The following is a 17,887-nucleotide window of genomic DNA, read 5'->3' on the forward strand; positions in this document are numbered from 1 at the left end:
GTGTTGCTAAAAAAAAAGAAATTTTGAAAATGCTATACTAAACGGGCTAGTACTCAAACGAGTTGGGCCTATTGCAATAGTCAGAAGCATTAATACACGCATTTGATTAACATGTGCTCTCTTGTTTCTTCACGTAGAGAGCTACTACGCACACCCTTGCCGTTACCCCGACGAATTATTTTGTCTTTCGTAACGAGTTATGAGTTATCGAAGAATGAGAAAGACTTTTGTAATTCGCAATGCCTGATAACGACGTCGTCTCTACCAATTAGGTTGGAGCAATCACGTGGTCACACGCCACGAGTCGTACACGAAAGCTCATCTCTCCACGTGGATCACGATGATGGTATCGCCACGTGACTTTTTGGACCGCTTTTAGAATTGTCTTGTTTTGTCTATTTTGTCAGGTTTGGGATAAATGAACCAGAAAACACAACCCATCTTATCGTACAATACATTGTCCTGTCTATGGATTTTCTACTGTGACGAAATTACAGTTTCATCCATGTTTACTTTACGGATTAGTGATGTGTATTCGTGAATTAGTTTCATGGTCAAGTGCCCAACACGCGTAAAAATATTCTTGTTTTCTCAATCCCTCCCTCCAAGCAATTTTAAATACTTTTTTATTTTATTATATTGTGTGGTGTGAATGTTTTATGATTTCATTTCGATGGAAAGCTCTATACAAATTATAATGTGAACAAAAAAAAACTAACTGAGAAATGAGAACCCTAAACTCATTTAGACTATGAAATTCTTTAAGATGATTTAAATAATTGATTAGTATTACAGAAAGTTGTCGTTATTGTTGTAAAATCTAATTTATATGATATGGCGTTAGTTTTTTAATATGTTTTTCAATATGCACTATTATTATGCTTTATAATTTATAAATTATAAATAAAAAAGCTTAAATTACAAACTGATTTATACACTCCAACATTTGTAACCATTCGAGTCATAAAGCTATAAAATTAAGAAAGATATAAAGAAACTAACTATTATTATTATATTATTATTATTATTAGTATAGGTTAAACAAGAAAAATCCGTACATTATCTAAAATTTATAATTACAAATCTTAAATATTTAAATGGGAAGATACATGAACTCATGTTAATTTGCCTAAAAATATTGTTTGAAGTCATGTTAATTTGCTAAAAAGTATTGTTTGATATGATTTTAATAAGTCTCCAAGGACTTCGGTATATATATTTGATCTGAAAGGAAATAATTTAAAACTTATTAACCTGATCAATATTAAGGAAGATCATCATATACTAGGTATTAATTCTTATATAGAGTATCCAATATTGGATGATGAAACGATAACATCTTTTTGTTGGAAATGTAGCAAACCTCTAATCTATCGTCCCTAGGACATTTCGAAGAAAACGTTAATAAACTCCTTTCTATTATACAATTAGAATTAACACATGATTCAAATATTCACGGTATTATTACAAAGTAAACAAAAGTCGAATAACCTAAGTTAAAAATAAAATATAAATTATAGGTTTTCGTTGATGACTTTGACAGTCATCGTTTCGTTTGGACAAAAACTGCACTGAACAAAAATGTTTTAAACTTCCACGAAAGTTCCAAGGGCATATCAGTAATTTCGTAGAAACCTGTGAGTCCATCAAGAAAAATTAACACAGAGGAGGACCAGGAGGTTTAAGTCTATCCATTGACCTTTAACACCAAGCCCAGTTCTGTATTTTATATATAAAGCAACCAAAAGCCTAAAGAGAAAGAATCTTAAAAATTTTTAACTAAACCCAAAAAAAAAAAAAAAGTTTTTATTCATTTCTTCTTCTGTTTCTTGAAATGGCGACGAGCAAGTGCTACTATCAACGGCCAAGCCACCGTTTCTTCACCACCGACCAACACGTCACCGGAGCTTCCGACTTCGAGCTAGACGAATGGGATCTTTACAACACCGGTTCTGATTCAGCTCCCAGCTTCAGCTTCAGTGATCTTACAATCACCTCCGGTCGAAACAGAACTAACCGGAAAGATTCGGTTTCTGGTACAGCTGCGTCTTCGTTACCGGTCAACGTACCGGACTGGTCTAAGATTCTTGGGGAAGAGAGTCAAAGACAGAGTCACGTTACGAATGAGGAAGAAGAAGAAGAAGAAGTGGACGGAGGTGCACGGCGTGTTCCGCCGCATGAATTGCTAGCGAACCGGAGGATGGCTTCATTCTCGGTTCATGAAGGTGCTGGGAGGACTTTGAAAGGAAGAGATCTGAGTAGGGTGCGAAATACTATTTTCAAAATTAGAGGGATCGAAGATTAAATTTTATCTTTTTAAAAATTGAGGGGTTGGGTTACATATAGAAAACATGAGGGACTAAATTCGCAAAATTTGTAAGAGATGTTTGGATTTATTTTTCGTTTTTTTTTTAAATTTATTTACTTAAGATTGTAATTGAAATTTTGAGACAACAAATATGAAATTTGACTTGGTATTTCTTATATAACTTTTTTACTTCTTCGTCAACTTATTTTTATTTTTATAGTCGTTAATTAGATTCTTCTCTCCCCCTTGGTTTATTTATGATGAAGAACAATATTATCGTCAACGAGAGGTAATTTACAATGACTATGATTGTTATTATTTATTTGAGTGGGTTAACGAAGGATTAATATAATTATTAGTTAATCATGTGGCTATGGATTTGGGATTATATGACAGATGGAGACATGGTGCGTTGTCTTTTTAATCATACAATTCTACGTCGGCATATGTTTCCTCTCTCTTTTATTTCTTATCAGCTAATCCAATTATTCGTAATTGTGTATATAGTATAAACACAAATCTGGTTGGTTCATTCTGGTAAATCAATATAAGAATTCGTGTGTGTATAAGATTACCATATACTATATTACTACCACCTTAATTAATACCTTATGAGTAATGAAATGTTTTTCTTTAACTTTTTTTTCGTGTATAATTATGTTAGGTGGAAAAAACTAATCCCTTAAAGTTTTATTATATTTACGAGTAAATGAAGTAGACCAGACGATAATAATATTCGATAAATGTCTTGGATCGAGTACGCACAACATAATGTTAGGCGTTTTATGTGGATAGATCACTTGTTTGGATAAGATCGATCTGGATAACTAACTAATTGGTTACACATATTACTATAACTTTAACGTTTCATTGACGTAACAATTACTCCATTAGGTAGATGTTCTTATTTATATTAAAAACCTAGATCTTGTAATTTAAAATAACTATATATATTTACCCCCAATAAAAAGTATTTGCTACAGTCTAAGTTATTTGCTTTTATTTTAACTAATTAAAATAGTATGTCAAATAGAAAACACAAATTTTACATTTTACAATGATATTATTTTTTTACCAAAAAATCCCTTTATATTTCATTACATTTTGTAAAGTACAAATGCAAATGAAAAACATTTCGGCTATTTATTTGAGGTTTAAAGTTAAGAAATGAATTTCGATTAAAACTTTTAAAATTTTTGAGTTCATTTGAAAGAAATATTTACGTATATGTAATATATATTAAAATTGTTCTTACGATATTCATATTCTTATAATATTTCTTTTTTTTGGTTAAAGGGTTTTATTCTTATAATATAAACGAAAAGGAATACAAAATCCATGTTATACGTTTTAACTTGTAACACTTGTTCTATTAAAGTTTTGATTGATCTTGTGCAAGTTACCAACATTCATTTAACACATGGCACATGGCAGGGTACTATACAAGTAAATATAAGGAAAAATTAAAATGATTAATTTGTGACACAATCTAGTAAAGTAGTAAATATACCGATAATGGATTCTTATATAATGATTTGAAACTTTGAACAAAATAAATAAATAATAATGATTTGAAACTTTCAATGAAAATTATATATATGTTCAGATATTTTAGCTCTATATCAAAAAAAAAAAATTAAATGGATCATTTACTAATTTTGGAATTAAAATTGTTCATATACAGAAGAATTTTAATAACTCGCAAGCTTCTTCGACATTTTCGGAAGATGACTACATCACGAGCGATGACAAAATCACTTTGGAATACCGATGTGATGCCTACCGTAGAATGGTTTACGTACGCTCTAACTAGTTAAAGTTTTGAAAAGTTTAAAGAAGAGTGACGACAACCGCATGATACATGCATGGGATGATATGATATTGTTCTCATATATAAATTGTTAGGTTATGTATTAAGAGTAGAGTAAAACCTCTCTAAATTAATATTCTTTAAATTAATTCTTTTTTTAATTTATAAACTTTTTCAGTTCAAAGTTAGACCGGTGTAAAAAATGACATAATTTGATAAAATAATAAAACAATAATTTTTTTTAGAATTTCTATATAAATATCTGAGAAAATTTAGTGAGATATAACTCTAATGTTGTTTGTCTATTCTTGGAGCTGAATTCTAGTATTTATTATTGCATCGAAACTTATAGTATTGTCTTCTCAAATTACATCAAAAATAGTAGAAAGACTATATTAATAAAACAATTTTTTATTGTTAGAGTTCATATTTAATCTTTTTTATTTTTTTTTTAAATTAAAATTTTCAAAACTATGAGAACAAAAAAACTCTTCCTAAACTAAAATTTTATTAATTTATTGATATTTTAAAATCTCTATAAATTAATAAAATATCATGGTCCCAACCAATTAATAAACTAATATATCATGGTCCCAATCTTAATAATTTATAGAGGTTTTAATGTATATATAAGTTGTTATTGATTTGCCTGGACCCGGATTTGATTCATCTTCATTATGAGATACTTATAAAATATTTACAGATTATAACTCAGCTTGATTGGGAAATTATATCAATAACTCTTTAGACAAATAGATTGTTTACTTGTTAGTCTTTGGCATAATTAAACTACATAGAGTATATAGGATTAACACAACTAGTTTCTCTAGAAAAAACATCATTAAATTAAAGAAAGTGAGATAAGTAACTACGTAGAAATAATAATGTCTTTTGTTAAAAGTAGGCCATGCATATCAAAAAACATACACGATCACGCGTTCTACTAAAATTCCCAAAAAATTGTAAAAGAATTCATATGTTTGTTAATATGATACTGACAAATATACGTGGAAAGGCAAATCTTAAACCATCACAAGTTAATACAGCTGATCACATACTGTATCATATCGTAATATAAGTGAATTACCTAATAAATGAATTTTTACCTCTAAAAAACAAAACCAAGAGGATTTTTATATCTTTTAACAATGGATTTCAACCCTTTTTAAAAAGAAAATAAATAAAAAAATCATCTCATATCCATTTATCCAGTATACAGAACACGTTCATTTTTTGTTTTTTTTTTTCTTTTTTTTTATTCTTTTTGATTTGAAGATATAATACAAAAACACGTCGTATAATGTGCACAAACGGTTAAAAATGTTTGCGTATATGAAAAACAAAAGCTCGTGGCCACATTTAGTTTGGTGATGGACAATGTCAATTTCTAAACGTAACCAAGGCAGTGGCAAAGCGGTAATATTCAGGTAAACGTACCTCTCAAGTGCAAGCCCCACACAGATGCGATGCCGTAATCCTTAATAGTATTTCCCAACGTAAGTGATGACTGAACACACAAGTCGAGTCGTTCGGCGTTTTATGTGCGTTGGTCTTGTCGTTTTTGTACTATCTTTGTCTTTTTCCTCCTCCTAGTTTTTTTAGCTTTTACCAAAGCGACGAATCGAATATAAACTGGTATATTATCGGTACAATCCAAAATTCCAAATTAACAAAATGGTCAAATTTGAATTTATTTTTTTGCTTTGTTTTTTTTAAACAGTAGAATTTCATCGGCTGTTAAAGTGTTAAGACATTTTTAGGTACGTCTCTTTCACGTGTTTGGTTATAATATTATTAGTTTTATTTTAGCTAATTATGCATCCCTCACATGTCCAAAATACTGACTATAGAAACAATTAAGAGAGATACAAACGCTTTTGGTAGTTGGCGAAAACAAAATAAAAATGCATTTGGTCAAATGGAAGCAAAATAGTTGAGAAAATGAAAGTCAATGTTGAGTTTTTTTAAGGCCCAAACAATAAAAGGAATTAAAAAGTTTGACATGGAGAATGTGAAGTTCGTTCATCTGCACGACTTTATTAATAAACCGACGAGGGATCAGATTTGGAGTTTAATTTGATCGTAGTTGGACAACTTGAGCGTTAACAAGAACCACAGTGTCAACATTTATTTTACTCACAATATATGATCATATATATATATATTGCTCTTGTAACAAGTCACATAAACCATTGTTTTGTTATTCTTTCCAACCTCTTCTTCATCAACTTTTCCAATAGATTGAATTCAAACACATGCAAAAACATCAATCTGGCGTTCGGACTATAGTGTGTTTTCTCCCTCGACTCTTAAAATCACATATATATATATATATAAAATATTGTTTTGTATTAATATTATTGTCGAGTATAATTTAATACGGTAAAAGATTAGAGTACCAAACAAAGATTGAGTAAAATCACCGGTTATATCATATTTTTGGGTCAGTCCAAAGACAACCATAAAGGTTATAAAATTTTCGAACAGAAAAGAGAGTAAATTTATAGATTGTTGAACAAAAAAGTATTATAACTATTTTGAATTACATTATAAATCATTTTTTCCGTTAAATCATTTTCACTTTTAAGTTATGGAAACATAAAACAAGTTCGACGTTATTTCAGAATTTCCAATAAAATTGCTTTATGGTCTCCATCGGCTTCCACTATTGGGCAGAAAATAGGCCCAAGGCCCATACTAAGTAGTGAGATCCGAGCCCCTCTCTCTCTTCGATTATATCCTCTCGCGAAAAAGCTCAACAAGACGGGTCACAAAGCGGGTCGAACTATCCAACTGAAACTTGGATCGGATCCGTTGGTGAATCATCCTCCTCCTCAATGCGAGTGGTGAACAAAGTGAATTTGCAGAGAAGCAAATGAACACGACTTGCCATTAGAGGAGGCGACCATCAAAATCCTCTCCTCTCTCTTGGAAAAATCCCTAAAATAACTCTACACGATTTCCTGCAATGGCGACTTCGGGTTCTAGCTCTTCACCTTCATCATCATCATCATCAGGCACCGAATTCGCCGATCCAAACCCTAGTACCGATCCAGAGACGAATTCGGAGCGTGTTCAAAGTCAATTGGAGTCAATGAATCTCTCTCAACCTAGCGAAGTCTCTGATGTTACCAATCGCACCGATTACAGCGGCGGCGATGATGATGACGACAACGACGGGAACGAAGGCGGAGTTAGCAATGGTGGTTTATTGCATGAAGCTGTGGCGGGAGCTAGCGGAGGAGAGGAAATAGAGGCGGAGAATCCTGTGGAAATGGAGGCTGGGGAAGAGCCGCCGAGTCCGACTAGTAGCGGTTACGATGGGGAGAGAGGGAGTAGCGGTGGAGCTACCTCTACTTATAAAGCTGATGATGCTAGCGAAGGTGAGATTCGGGAAACTAATGTGGATGCTGACACCGCTTCGCAGCATGAAGCCGCTTGGTTGCCTGGAAAACGCCATGTTGATGAGGTCAGTTTCATTTAGCTCCTTACTTTTTAGTACCAGATTCATGAAGCTTCTTGCATTAGAGGAGAGAACAAGGATGAATTAGTAGATTGGGTGTAAGTTCTAGGAATGTGGTTGAATTGGTATTAACGCTCTGATAACACTGACATGAACTGATCAATGTCAAAACTGTGGAAAATGTGTAGTGAGTGATACGTGTGAACTGATCAATAGTGATTATCTTCTCATCAGCGGTAGATGGAACTTCTGAGAACACACTTTTAATATGAAAAACGCAGGATGATGCATCTATTTCATGGAGAAAGAGGAAGAAGCATTTCTTCATATTGAGTAACTCGGGCAAACCGATATATTCCAGGTTTAGCCATTTCTTCATATTGAATCACCAGATAGTGAATGGCTGTATTATTGCGGTTTTTATCGTTTTAGCTGACTTCCTCTTGTTGCGTTTCCTGTTTTAATAATCGTATCTTTTAGATATGGAGATGAACATAAGCTCGCTGGATTTTCAGCTACTCTTCAAGCTATTATTTCTTTTGTGGAGAATGGGTAAAATATGCATAAGCTTTGTCTGTTGCTCGTTTCTTTTATGGTTATTTTTGTCATGTTTGATGCCTAACCCATTGTTTTTTTTAGTGGTGACCGTGTCAATTTAGTCAAGGCAGGAAAACACCAGGTATTAAAATTTCCCTTTACTATCAATTATATAGCTTGGCAGTGGTGCTTATAATAGTGCCTACCACTAGATACACTGGTGCATTAAATTTTCAGCTAGAGAAGTGTTTTGTTCGTTTACACTGTCATTGGAGATATTTACTAATGTCATGTCTAATTTATCATTAAAGATCACTGTTGATAAGGAGATTACAAACATCTTTAAAATGAGATGTCCTGGTGAAAATTCAGGTTGTCTTTCTGGTGAAGGGGCCAATATACCTGGTCTGCATAAGCTGTACAGATGAAACGTATGAATATTTAAGGGGGCAGTTGGATCTTCTATATGGTCAGGTAACAGTAGACTGCTGTGTATCCTTTCTTTTGAACTTTGTCATGTTTGAGTGTGCGGTTTAAATAACCAAAATGCAACATTGGTGATGCAGTTGATACTAATTTTAACAAAGTCAATAGACAGATGTTTCGAGAAGAATTCAAAGTTCGACATGACACCCTTGCTTGGAGGGACAGATGCTGTCTTCTCATCTCTTGTCCATTCTTTTAGCTGGTTTGTCTCTAATTTGCAACTCTTTAAATCTGCTGTCTTTTATTTCATGTTATTTTGTTTCTGAATATTAATTTGGAGATTGAGGCTACTGATCTCCAGAAAAAAATGTCATATTATTTCATGGATCAGTTTTATCTGTTAGAAACCTACAATATAATTGAAGAGACATATTTTTAACATAAATAATAAGAGATGATTTGTGGAAGACGAAGATCTCCAGTTATTATCAAAGTATATAATACAATATCTACGTAATAGCTGTTGGACTCTGTTTACTGTCCTTCCCACAGATGTAAAACTGTTGTTACGTACATTACATCTTTTCTCTTTTTGTCTACCTCTGAGTTTCATGTAAAGTTCTAATAATCTTCGAGATGATTTTCCCATTTTTAGGAACCCAGCTACATTTCTTCATGCCTATACTTGTCTTCCCCTTAAATACGCGTTAAGGCAAGCTACGGGGGCCATATTGCAAGAGGTTTGCGCCTCTGGTGTCTTATACTCACTACTAATGTGCAGACACAAGGTAAAACCCCCGTATTCAAAAGATCAAAGTTTTTAGCCTGGATATCTATCATAGTTAATGACTGTATGTATGTTTTACTTGCAGGTTGTCAGTCTTGCTGGTGCACAGAAAGCGTCTCTCCATCCCGATGACTTGCTTCTACTCTCAAATTTTGTCATGTCATCAGAATCATTCAGGCAAGTGCTAAATGTTTTGTTCATGTACCCACAGTGAACCATACATATGTTTTTATAGCTTGTTCTTACTGCTTCCTCCCTGCTAGCAGGACATCAGAATCTTTCTCACCAATCTGCCTACCAAGATACAACGCTCAAGCTTTTTTGCATGCCTATGTCCACTTCTTTGATGTGAGTCAAATACTTGTAAAGAGCTTCTTAGACTATCTACAGTGTACAATGTGAAAATATTAATTTACTCGGTAATGCAGGATGATACATATGTAATATTGCTTACCACACGTTCAGATGCCTTCCATCATCTCAAAGATTGCCGGTAAAAATAGCTTTCATGCTTGAAGATAGTTGTGTTCTTTTACATGATAAAATGTCGAGTACCGTTAATAAACATGTTATTAACTACGAATTAATTGTGCATGGTTAGGGTTCGCCTTGAGGCTGTTCTTCTCAAGTCAGATATTCTAAGTATGGTTCAAAGATCAATTGCGGAAGGTGGAATGCGTGTAGAAGATTTACCAATAGACCGCAGGCGTCGATCATCTACTACCGATCAGGGACAAGATACAACTGGTCCCGACATATCTGTGGGAACCGGAGGTCCCTTTGGAATTTGGCATTTCATGTACCGTAGTATATACTTAGATCAGTACATTTCCTCTGAATTCTCACCTCCAGTAACTAGTCACAGACAACAAAAAAGGTAAAGTCACGAATCTTTATGGGAAGCCAAATGATTAGTATTTGGAATGGAAATGTACTGATGTAGTTATGTTATGTTGCAGTCTATATCGGGCATACCAGAAACTTTACGCTTCAATGCATGATAAAGGATTTGGACCCCACAAGACTCAATATAGAAGAGATGAAAATTACAGTAAGTTCGAATTCGCACAGATGTTTACCAAAGATATGAAAATCCTTTTTTTTGCTGCGAACTGACAATCTTTTTACTGCAGCTCTTCTATGTTGGGTGACACCAGATTTTGAACTCTATGCGGCATTTGATCCACTTGCAGACAAGGTGAGATTCTTTAAAACTTTCCATGAAGTTAAAGATAGCTTAAATCGGAAAAAAAAACACTGATCTCTGATAATGGTACTAATGAAATCATATGGCAGGCGATGGCGATAAAGGTATGCAATCAGGTATGCCAAAGGGTAAAAGATGTGGAGAATGAGGTGTTCTTGCAAGGAGCTAGCCCTTTCTCTTGGTGATGATGATAAAGTTACTACTATTCACTCTTAAATATATGTACGTTTTGACCTTTCTTTTATTTTGACCAATGACCACCTATATATTGTGCTAGCACCACCCACCTTAATAAGGCAGTAATGTAATTGTACCCAGAAACCCTCGAAAGAAAGCTATTTCATTGCCTTTATTGTTATTAATTAAGCTTGAATAGTCAATAACTGAGATGATGTAGTGAGCAATTATTTAAGGTTTTGATGGAAGGATGTAGACTAGAGTTGTTGGTAGTAACGAGTTGGTTGTTATGTTGTGTGCTTTCAGTTTAAATGCCCATCCATTATTCACTGTGATGCTCCTGCGTTCTCTTATCTGGGTTCTATCTTCATTATATAGTAAAAAGATTTTGATTATGTAATTAAGGGAATTGTGAGAAAATATATATGTATTTTAAGCACAATGTGATGATTTAAATGGTCAACTGATATTACGGTTTGATCCGTAAATAATTTTTTTTTTTTTTTTTTTTTTTTTTTTTTTTNAAATAAATTTGTTATACTTTTTGAAGATAAAATATACCATATATGATAACTTGTTTAAAAACTAAATTGTATTGTTGTTCATGCCAATGCAAAACAGTAAATTACATAGTTTTTAATAGATAAATAAATGAAAATATTGCAGCATTTTAAAAACGCAACGTAGAACACTCCAAAATTCAAAAACCAAGATAATAAAAGATCTGAAATAAAGACCAGGCTGCACGATCGGCCTACAAAATGAATAATCCAAACATTACTATAGATTTTACCAATGTATATATCTTCAAAATAGAAAAGATAAAGTCTATAGCATCTATCTTCGAATCATTTCTTGATAGGATTCGCCAAGTTCTTTTGTGTTTCAGATCATATAGTTGCAGCTCGAAATCGATTTTTTTTTTTTTGTCGCAAGATATTGCTGCTAGTAGGAATGTGACGAAGTCACACGAAGAAAGGTTGTTTCAACCCAAAATCGATTTACCGAGTGATGCTTTCTCAAACAAACAAAAAACCTCATTTACATATCCAGTGTTTTAGTTGGTTGATCATTACTATATTTGACAAGTTTTTTTATTTGTATGACAAGTTCTCTTATGACTTAGTATTTAACTCTAAAGCGAATCCAAGATTAATGCAATGCCGCTTCAGACAAAATCTGAATTTTGTTTTATCTTCTCTAGACATTACGGATGAACAAGGGTTTAATACAGTGCTTCTAATTAAATGCTCTGCTTAAATGCACCTGTTCACTAATAATATATTATGACATCGAAGTTAATGTACTTAATTACCAAGTATATAGTTACACATTCATTACGAAGTTAATACATATTTAATTCCTCATTAAATATTGGTGTAACAAAACTGTGACTAAGGGAGAGTATTCATCATCCTCTGTTTTTTTTTTCTTTCAATATTTAGATTACAAGTTACTTAACCATTCGTGTACTAGGAAAAATTTTAAAGACAATCCAAACATTAATTGCATAGTTTATTATTTGTGTATATTATGGAGTTTAACCATTGTGTAAATTGTGTAACCATAGTTTAACTTTACATACTCTAACCGTTGTATAATTTGTGTTTCTAGGTACGTCACAATATACTATACGATCTTTGTCCAAGTTATTGCAGATTTTAAAATATAAAAAAGCTTCATTATGGACTAATATGTAGCTAAGAAAAAAATAACAATACCTAGCTCAATGTTTGTAAATTAAGTTTATTTGTTTCCAAGTAATGCCACAAAAATAGATAATAAATACTAACATAAGAAAAAAGGAAATCTTGTTAGTACAAAATATATGTGATGGATCAGTCAAACTTCATCAACTTCGGGAGACTAAAATTAAAAAAACAAAAACAAATGTAAAAGTAAATGTTGGCCACTAAGCTTAACTATGATTATGAATTGCACCTTTTACTACTGCAAAACACTCAAACCGTTTATTACGTGACTGCCCATTTTCTTACTAATCTCTCTCCAAACCAAAATAGGCTTTTCGGTAATCTCACGACTTGTCATTTGTTCCTCCTCTCTCCCACCCATTGACTTGTGTGGACATGATTTCAAAACTCATCAAAAGCTAAACTATTCTTTAGATATGTGTGACCATTTAATTTTTAATATATGAGAATCAAAGACGCACTAATTTCTTAAAATTCAAGCTGTTTTCAAGTATTTTTTTTCCCTTTCTATTTTTTATTCCCATATGACTTTTTTCTCTTCAATTGACTTTTTTCTCTTCAATTCTTGAATATTTCACCCACTATTAATTGGTATGTGATCGTTTGTCTTTTGTTTTTCCTGATATTCACTTCTTTTCTAAATGACCTAGAGGGGTTATTGGTTCTATGATTTTAATATATTTGGAAATCCAAACAAAAATCATGTGTTATTCAATCATTGATTTTAAAATACTTATCAAAATTAGATGTTATTGGTTCTATGATTTACAAATACTTGTTAAAATCTCATGTTATTCATTTAATGATTTGTTTTTGGACTTCAAAATCCACAGTATATTTTAAATGAATTTGAATGGATTTGAAAGTGTAAAATAGAAAGGTTCAAATCCAAGGATAAAACATGTTATTTCAAAATCCATGTGTTTTGATTTCAAGAATTTACAATTCCATATGAATTTAGAAATCACCTCTCCAATAACAGCCCCTTAGTGTCACATACCATTGTCGTAGTTTTTTTATTGCGGTGCAAAAAGTTAAAATAAGGTAAGTTTCAAGAATATATCCAACTTTAAGAACTCGACAGCTTTTCCATATTAACTTGTGGCGTATGTAATGACTGTGGGTAAATATTTAGTGTTGAGCTTACCTACATTTAATATCTTAACAATTGAACATGCACATAAAATGCTTATGATATAATTACTAGATATTTATTTTCTTGTAAAAAAAAGTCAGCTGGTTAATATATTGTATCATTTTGCAAACTTTACAAATCATTGTGCATCAAAGATATCATTTGCACTTATGATAAAAAATGTGATGGAAAATGCATTAGCTTGTATCCGAACATGAAAGATCTTAAGAACTAACTCGCCAACTCTAATCATGTAGTCAAAAATCACAGACTTTGAAACATGACTCAAAGTTGAATTTCAGAATATCATAAAATTTTAATTCTACATCAGCCAAACTTAATTACAGTTAAATGCTTAAAAATTCTAACTTTGATGAGCATCCATTTGTTCTAATATTATAGTGTTAGAACTTGGTAACATTAGAAAATGTCAAAAATCCTCTAACAACAAAGAGTCTCTCCAAAATTTGAAACTTATCACAAGCATAAAAATAAAATGAATGTATGAAAGCCAAATCAAAATTAAAGAAAAATAAAGGAATACCTTTTTCTCTTGATTTTATATATTAGTTTTTGTTTATTGAAGAAGATATTAGATCAATTGATATTTACAAACTTCAATAATAGAAAAATCATACTCCTTTTATTTCATTTATGTGAAATATTTCAAATGATATTTTTGTGAAACATAAAAGTATATGATGTTAGCTTAAATTTTTAGCAAGTCTTCTTTTTTTAAATTTATTTTATGAAATTAAAATAAATCAATGTTTAAGATTAAAACTGTAATCTTTTATGGGCTTTGTTTTCTAACCAAGACTATCTGATTTTTAGAACAATTATGTATTTTTTGTTGCAACAATTTCACATCTATATTAACCTTTTTGAAGTACATTTTGTTTTCTAACATTTTATTTGTAAGATTTTCATAACTAACCCTTTATCATTTCAATAAATATTAAAATTTAGATGGGATATTTGTAATATAATTTAATCGCGAATGTTAACCACAAAACCTTACCTTCCTTAAAAATTCAATAACACAAATTTTTATTACCAATACACTAAAATATATACATTATTGCATCATCTATATTCAAAATCACATAAACTTAAACAATTATAATATAATATCATAAAAATTATATACATAAATAATAAAAGAAAAAATTATCCTCTGGTGTACCACTGTTAAATCCTAGTTACATAAAAATAAGAGATTGGAGATTATAAAGCATTTCCAACCTATTTCTCTATTTTTTTCCTTCTTCAAAATTGAATAACTCTGTTTTGGAGATATATTTTTTTCTTATAACCTATTTTATTTTAAAGTTAAATTAAAGTAGAGATATCTAAATTTTTAGTGTAAAATAGAAATAGACATTTTTAAAGAAAGAATGGAGAAGTATATGTAGGAGATGAATAGAAATGAGTTGGAGCAAATGTAACTGGAGACTCTTTTTTGAAGATGAGTTAAAGATCATGATCTTACAAATAAACAAAGTATCGAACATAAAAAAAAATGAACCCAACTTTCCATTGGCAGTGAGAAAAACGAAGAGGTGCATTCAATAGGCGTATCGGCATCAGATTGAAAGTCTCATGGAACCATGCTCATAGCCTACTAAAAGCGATTCTAGGTTGGATTGGTTTAAACGTAACTGTGTTTCAAATAGTGAGTTTAGCTATTGAAAGCTAGGTCTTGGTTTGCTAGATGTTGTGGTGCATTTTTTATATCTCTACATAAATCATAAATAGTTGAATGCCAAAAAAGTTGAAAGTGTCCTTCAAATGTGAAAGAGAAATTAAGATTGGCATGGATGTGAATCATGTGATGACCAAAAAGATCTGATAGCTAAGAATGTTTTTTAGTGGGTGTTGTTATGAATTCAACCGTTTTGCCAGACGTTACTAAAGATTATGCTGTTTCGTATTTTTTTAATTAAATTTAAAAATTATTATTATTATTATTTTTAATTTAAAAACTTATTACATATGACTAAAACCATAACCTATGTAAATTTTTTTTTTTTGTTTCAGTTGACCTCTAATTCTAGTTACAACTTAGCATAGGACTCAACTCAAGTGTGTACCGGGGGTAGTCTAGCACTTCTTAGTGAACCCCAAATGATTAATACAAGCTCACATAAATTAAAATCATATTTAAACTTAACTCAAATATCTATTGAATCTAAAACGGTTAGTTAGAAACTTACGATACATTTTCGGATAAAATATAATATTTTATAATTTCAAATATCACAAAGTTTCCAGAATTATTTTACTTATTTTTTATTTTATTTTATTTTATTTTTGGAATGTTGTTATGAATTCGACCGTTTCACTGAATGTAATCGCAGATTCTGCCGTTTCGTTCTCTCTATAATTTTTATGTTAACGTTTTCTCCATAAATTTAAAAGTAAGCAAAACTTAATAAAAGAAGAACTAAACCTGTTTATGTAAATCATTTGAATTAACAAAAAAAAATTTGTGTGAAAATTAACCTTAAGAAAAAACCTTCGATGTCTAAAATCTTAACTCTAAATTCCTTAATAATTTTACTTTTATTATCAAATAACATACATTATTCTTTCTTAAAACCCGTATCAATTCATGAGAGTATTAATACTGAGTTAAATTAAGATACATATGTACAAATTTGTATATTAAAAAAAGGAAAGAAATAGTATAAAAAAATATAGATCACATCCATGCAGGCTGACGTTCAGTTGACTAGCAGCGATAAAAGCAGATAATAAATTCTCACATTTAATTTCCTTTTTTTTTTCTTCCATTAAAGCAAAAACCCCACACTCTCTCTCTCTCTCTTCTTCTTCTTCCTCCTCCTCTTCATCTCTCTCTCTCTCTCTTCTCTCTCCCTGCAAAAACCCTAAATTTCCTCCGATTTCACCATCTTCAATCTCATTCACGTCTTCTTAATCACCCACCGAGCAAAACCCTCCAACGATTTTAGATGATTGGAAGAGATAGAGACGAAGAAATGGGGAAAAAGCCCTAAAAAAAAAAGGAAGCTTTTGATTGATCTTCTCCGAAATTGGAGTTTTTATCTTTGTTTTTTGGGTTTTGTTTCAGAAAAAAAAATGTATAAGAACCAGCTACAGGAGCTGGCTCAGAGGAGCTGCTTTAGTCTACCTTCGTATACTTGTATCAGAGAAGGTCCTGACCACGCGCCGCGATTCAAGGCTACGGTTAACTTTAATGGCGAGATCTTTGAGAGTCCTCAGTACTGTTCTACTCTTCGTCAAGCTGAGCACTCTGCTGCTGAAGTTGCTCTCAATGCTCTCTCTAATCGTGGTCCTTCTCACTCTCTTGCCGCCAGGATCTTGGTTTGTTTTCCCCTCCTCCTCATTGGCCTTTTTATACCATTTTCGGAATTTTTGAGCTTTTGTGTGTTGAATTTGCATGTTTCATGATGAGGTTTTAAGTTCTTGTGGTTTAGGTTATTTAGGGTCGGTGCTGAGATCTCTGACTTGCTTAGTTAGGGATTTGGGTTTCTTGGTTTTTCTAATTAGAGAGAGTGATGTTCTTATTCACTGTTCCTTTAGATTAGTTGATGATCTACGGATCCAAAAGTTTGAATCTTGTTCTTGCCCATTTAGGGACTTTAAAGAGTAGTAACAATGAACTCTTTTGATTTTTGGATGCATGCTTCCTTCTGTTCTGTTGAGTGTTATGTTGCATGACTGATCATACTTTTCCTGGCTTCTTGACCGTGTAGGATGAGACTGGTGTGTACAAGAACCTGTTGCAAGAAATAGCTCAGAGAGTTGGAGCTCCTCTACCGCGATATACAACCTTCAGGTCTGGTCTTGGCCACCAACCTGTGTTTACTGGCACTGTAGAATTGGCTGGAATCACATTCACTGGAGAACCAGCTAAGAACAAGAAGCAAGCAGAGAAGAATGCTGCTATGGCTGCTTGGTCTTCTCTTAAACAATGTGAGTCTTTCTTCCTCATTTGATTTCTTTAGTTTTGGTATGGTTTTACTTTTAACGAAAGTGTTGATGAAAAAGCAACTCTGCTTACATGGTGCGACTGATGTTCATATTGGTAACAGTGGCAAAAGAAACTTCAAGTTCAATCCCTGAGCCTGAGAACATTGACGAACTAGAACAGGTGATTATAGCAAGAGCCTTGATAAACTATCGAATCAAGGAAAATATTGGCACGGGAAGCTCCTCAACTGCCCCAGTTCCATTTGCCAAGAGGTTCTTTATGCAGAACCCTAGACCAACAAGTCCACAGCCTTCTCCTGCAACTACATCGAGAATCTTACCCTTTATTTGCCCAAAACAACCTTCTA

General features: G+C 32.2%; 3 protein-coding genes across 6 annotated transcripts in view; all 3 read left to right on the top strand.

The window, feature by feature from the left end:
• On the top strand, window positions 1,714-2,515 carry LOC104750056. Its single transcript, XM_010471782.2, has one exon. The coding sequence runs from the start codon at window positions 1,835-1,837 to the stop codon at window positions 2,303-2,305; it is 471 nt and encodes a 156-aa protein (XP_010470084.1). The 5' UTR covers window positions 1,714-1,834; the 3' UTR covers window positions 2,306-2,515.
• Window positions 6,901-10,977, top strand: LOC104750057 (protein SAND-like). Its single transcript, XM_010471783.2, has 14 exons — window positions 6,901-7,587; window positions 7,863-7,942; window positions 8,062-8,133; window positions 8,221-8,260; window positions 8,491-8,592; window positions 8,685-8,806; window positions 9,200-9,332; window positions 9,417-9,508; window positions 9,598-9,679; window positions 9,760-9,824; window positions 9,933-10,208; window positions 10,291-10,382; window positions 10,465-10,529; window positions 10,628-10,977. The coding sequence occupies exons 1-14, from the start codon at window positions 7,087-7,089 to the stop codon at window positions 10,721-10,723; spliced, it is 1,818 nt and encodes a 605-aa protein (XP_010470085.1). The 5' UTR covers window positions 6,901-7,086; the 3' UTR covers window positions 10,724-10,977.
• LOC104700691 (double-stranded RNA-binding protein 2) overlaps window positions 16,385-17,887 on the top strand; it is a 5,354-nt gene continuing 3,851 nt past the window's right edge. For 2 of the 4 annotated variants that reach the window (XM_010471787.1, XM_010471785.1), the window contains exons 1-3: window positions 16,385-16,910; window positions 17,303-17,522; window positions 17,642-17,821. In XM_010471787.1, the coding sequence (XP_010470089.1) occupies window positions 16,665-16,910; window positions 17,303-17,522; window positions 17,642-17,821 (646 nt within the window). In that variant the 5' untranslated portion in view covers window positions 16,385-16,664. The remainder of the gene's footprint in view (window positions 16,911-17,302; window positions 17,523-17,641; window positions 17,822-17,887) is intronic. The other 2 variants (XM_019237910.1, XM_010471786.1) reach the window with 1 other exon arrangement.

Source organism: Camelina sativa, chromosome 16 (assembly GCF_000633955.1).
Source record: "Camelina sativa cultivar DH55 chromosome 16, Cs, whole genome shotgun sequence".
Taxonomy (NCBI): Eukaryota; Viridiplantae; Streptophyta; class Magnoliopsida; order Brassicales; family Brassicaceae; genus Camelina; species Camelina sativa.

What these genes read in the sequence shown, in the direction of transcription:
- LOC104750057 (XM_010471783.2), top strand. Translation starts at nt 7,087, where the DNA reads ATGGCGACTTCGGGTTCTAGCTCTTCACCTTCATCATCATCATCATCA. An exon ending in GGCAAACCGATATATTCCAG is followed by an intron (nt 7,943 to 8,061) that starts GTTTAGCCATTT and finishes CGTATCTTTTAG; the next exon opens with ATATGGAGATGAACATAAGC. An exon ending in TCAAGGCAGGAAAACACCAG is followed by an intron (nt 8,261 to 8,490) that starts GTATTAAAATTT and finishes GTGAAAATTCAG; the next exon opens with GTTGTCTTTCTGGTGAAGGG.
- LOC104750056 (XM_010471782.2), top strand. Translation starts at nt 1,835, where the DNA reads ATGGCGACGAGCAAGTGCTACTATCAACGGCCAAGCCACCGTTTCTTC.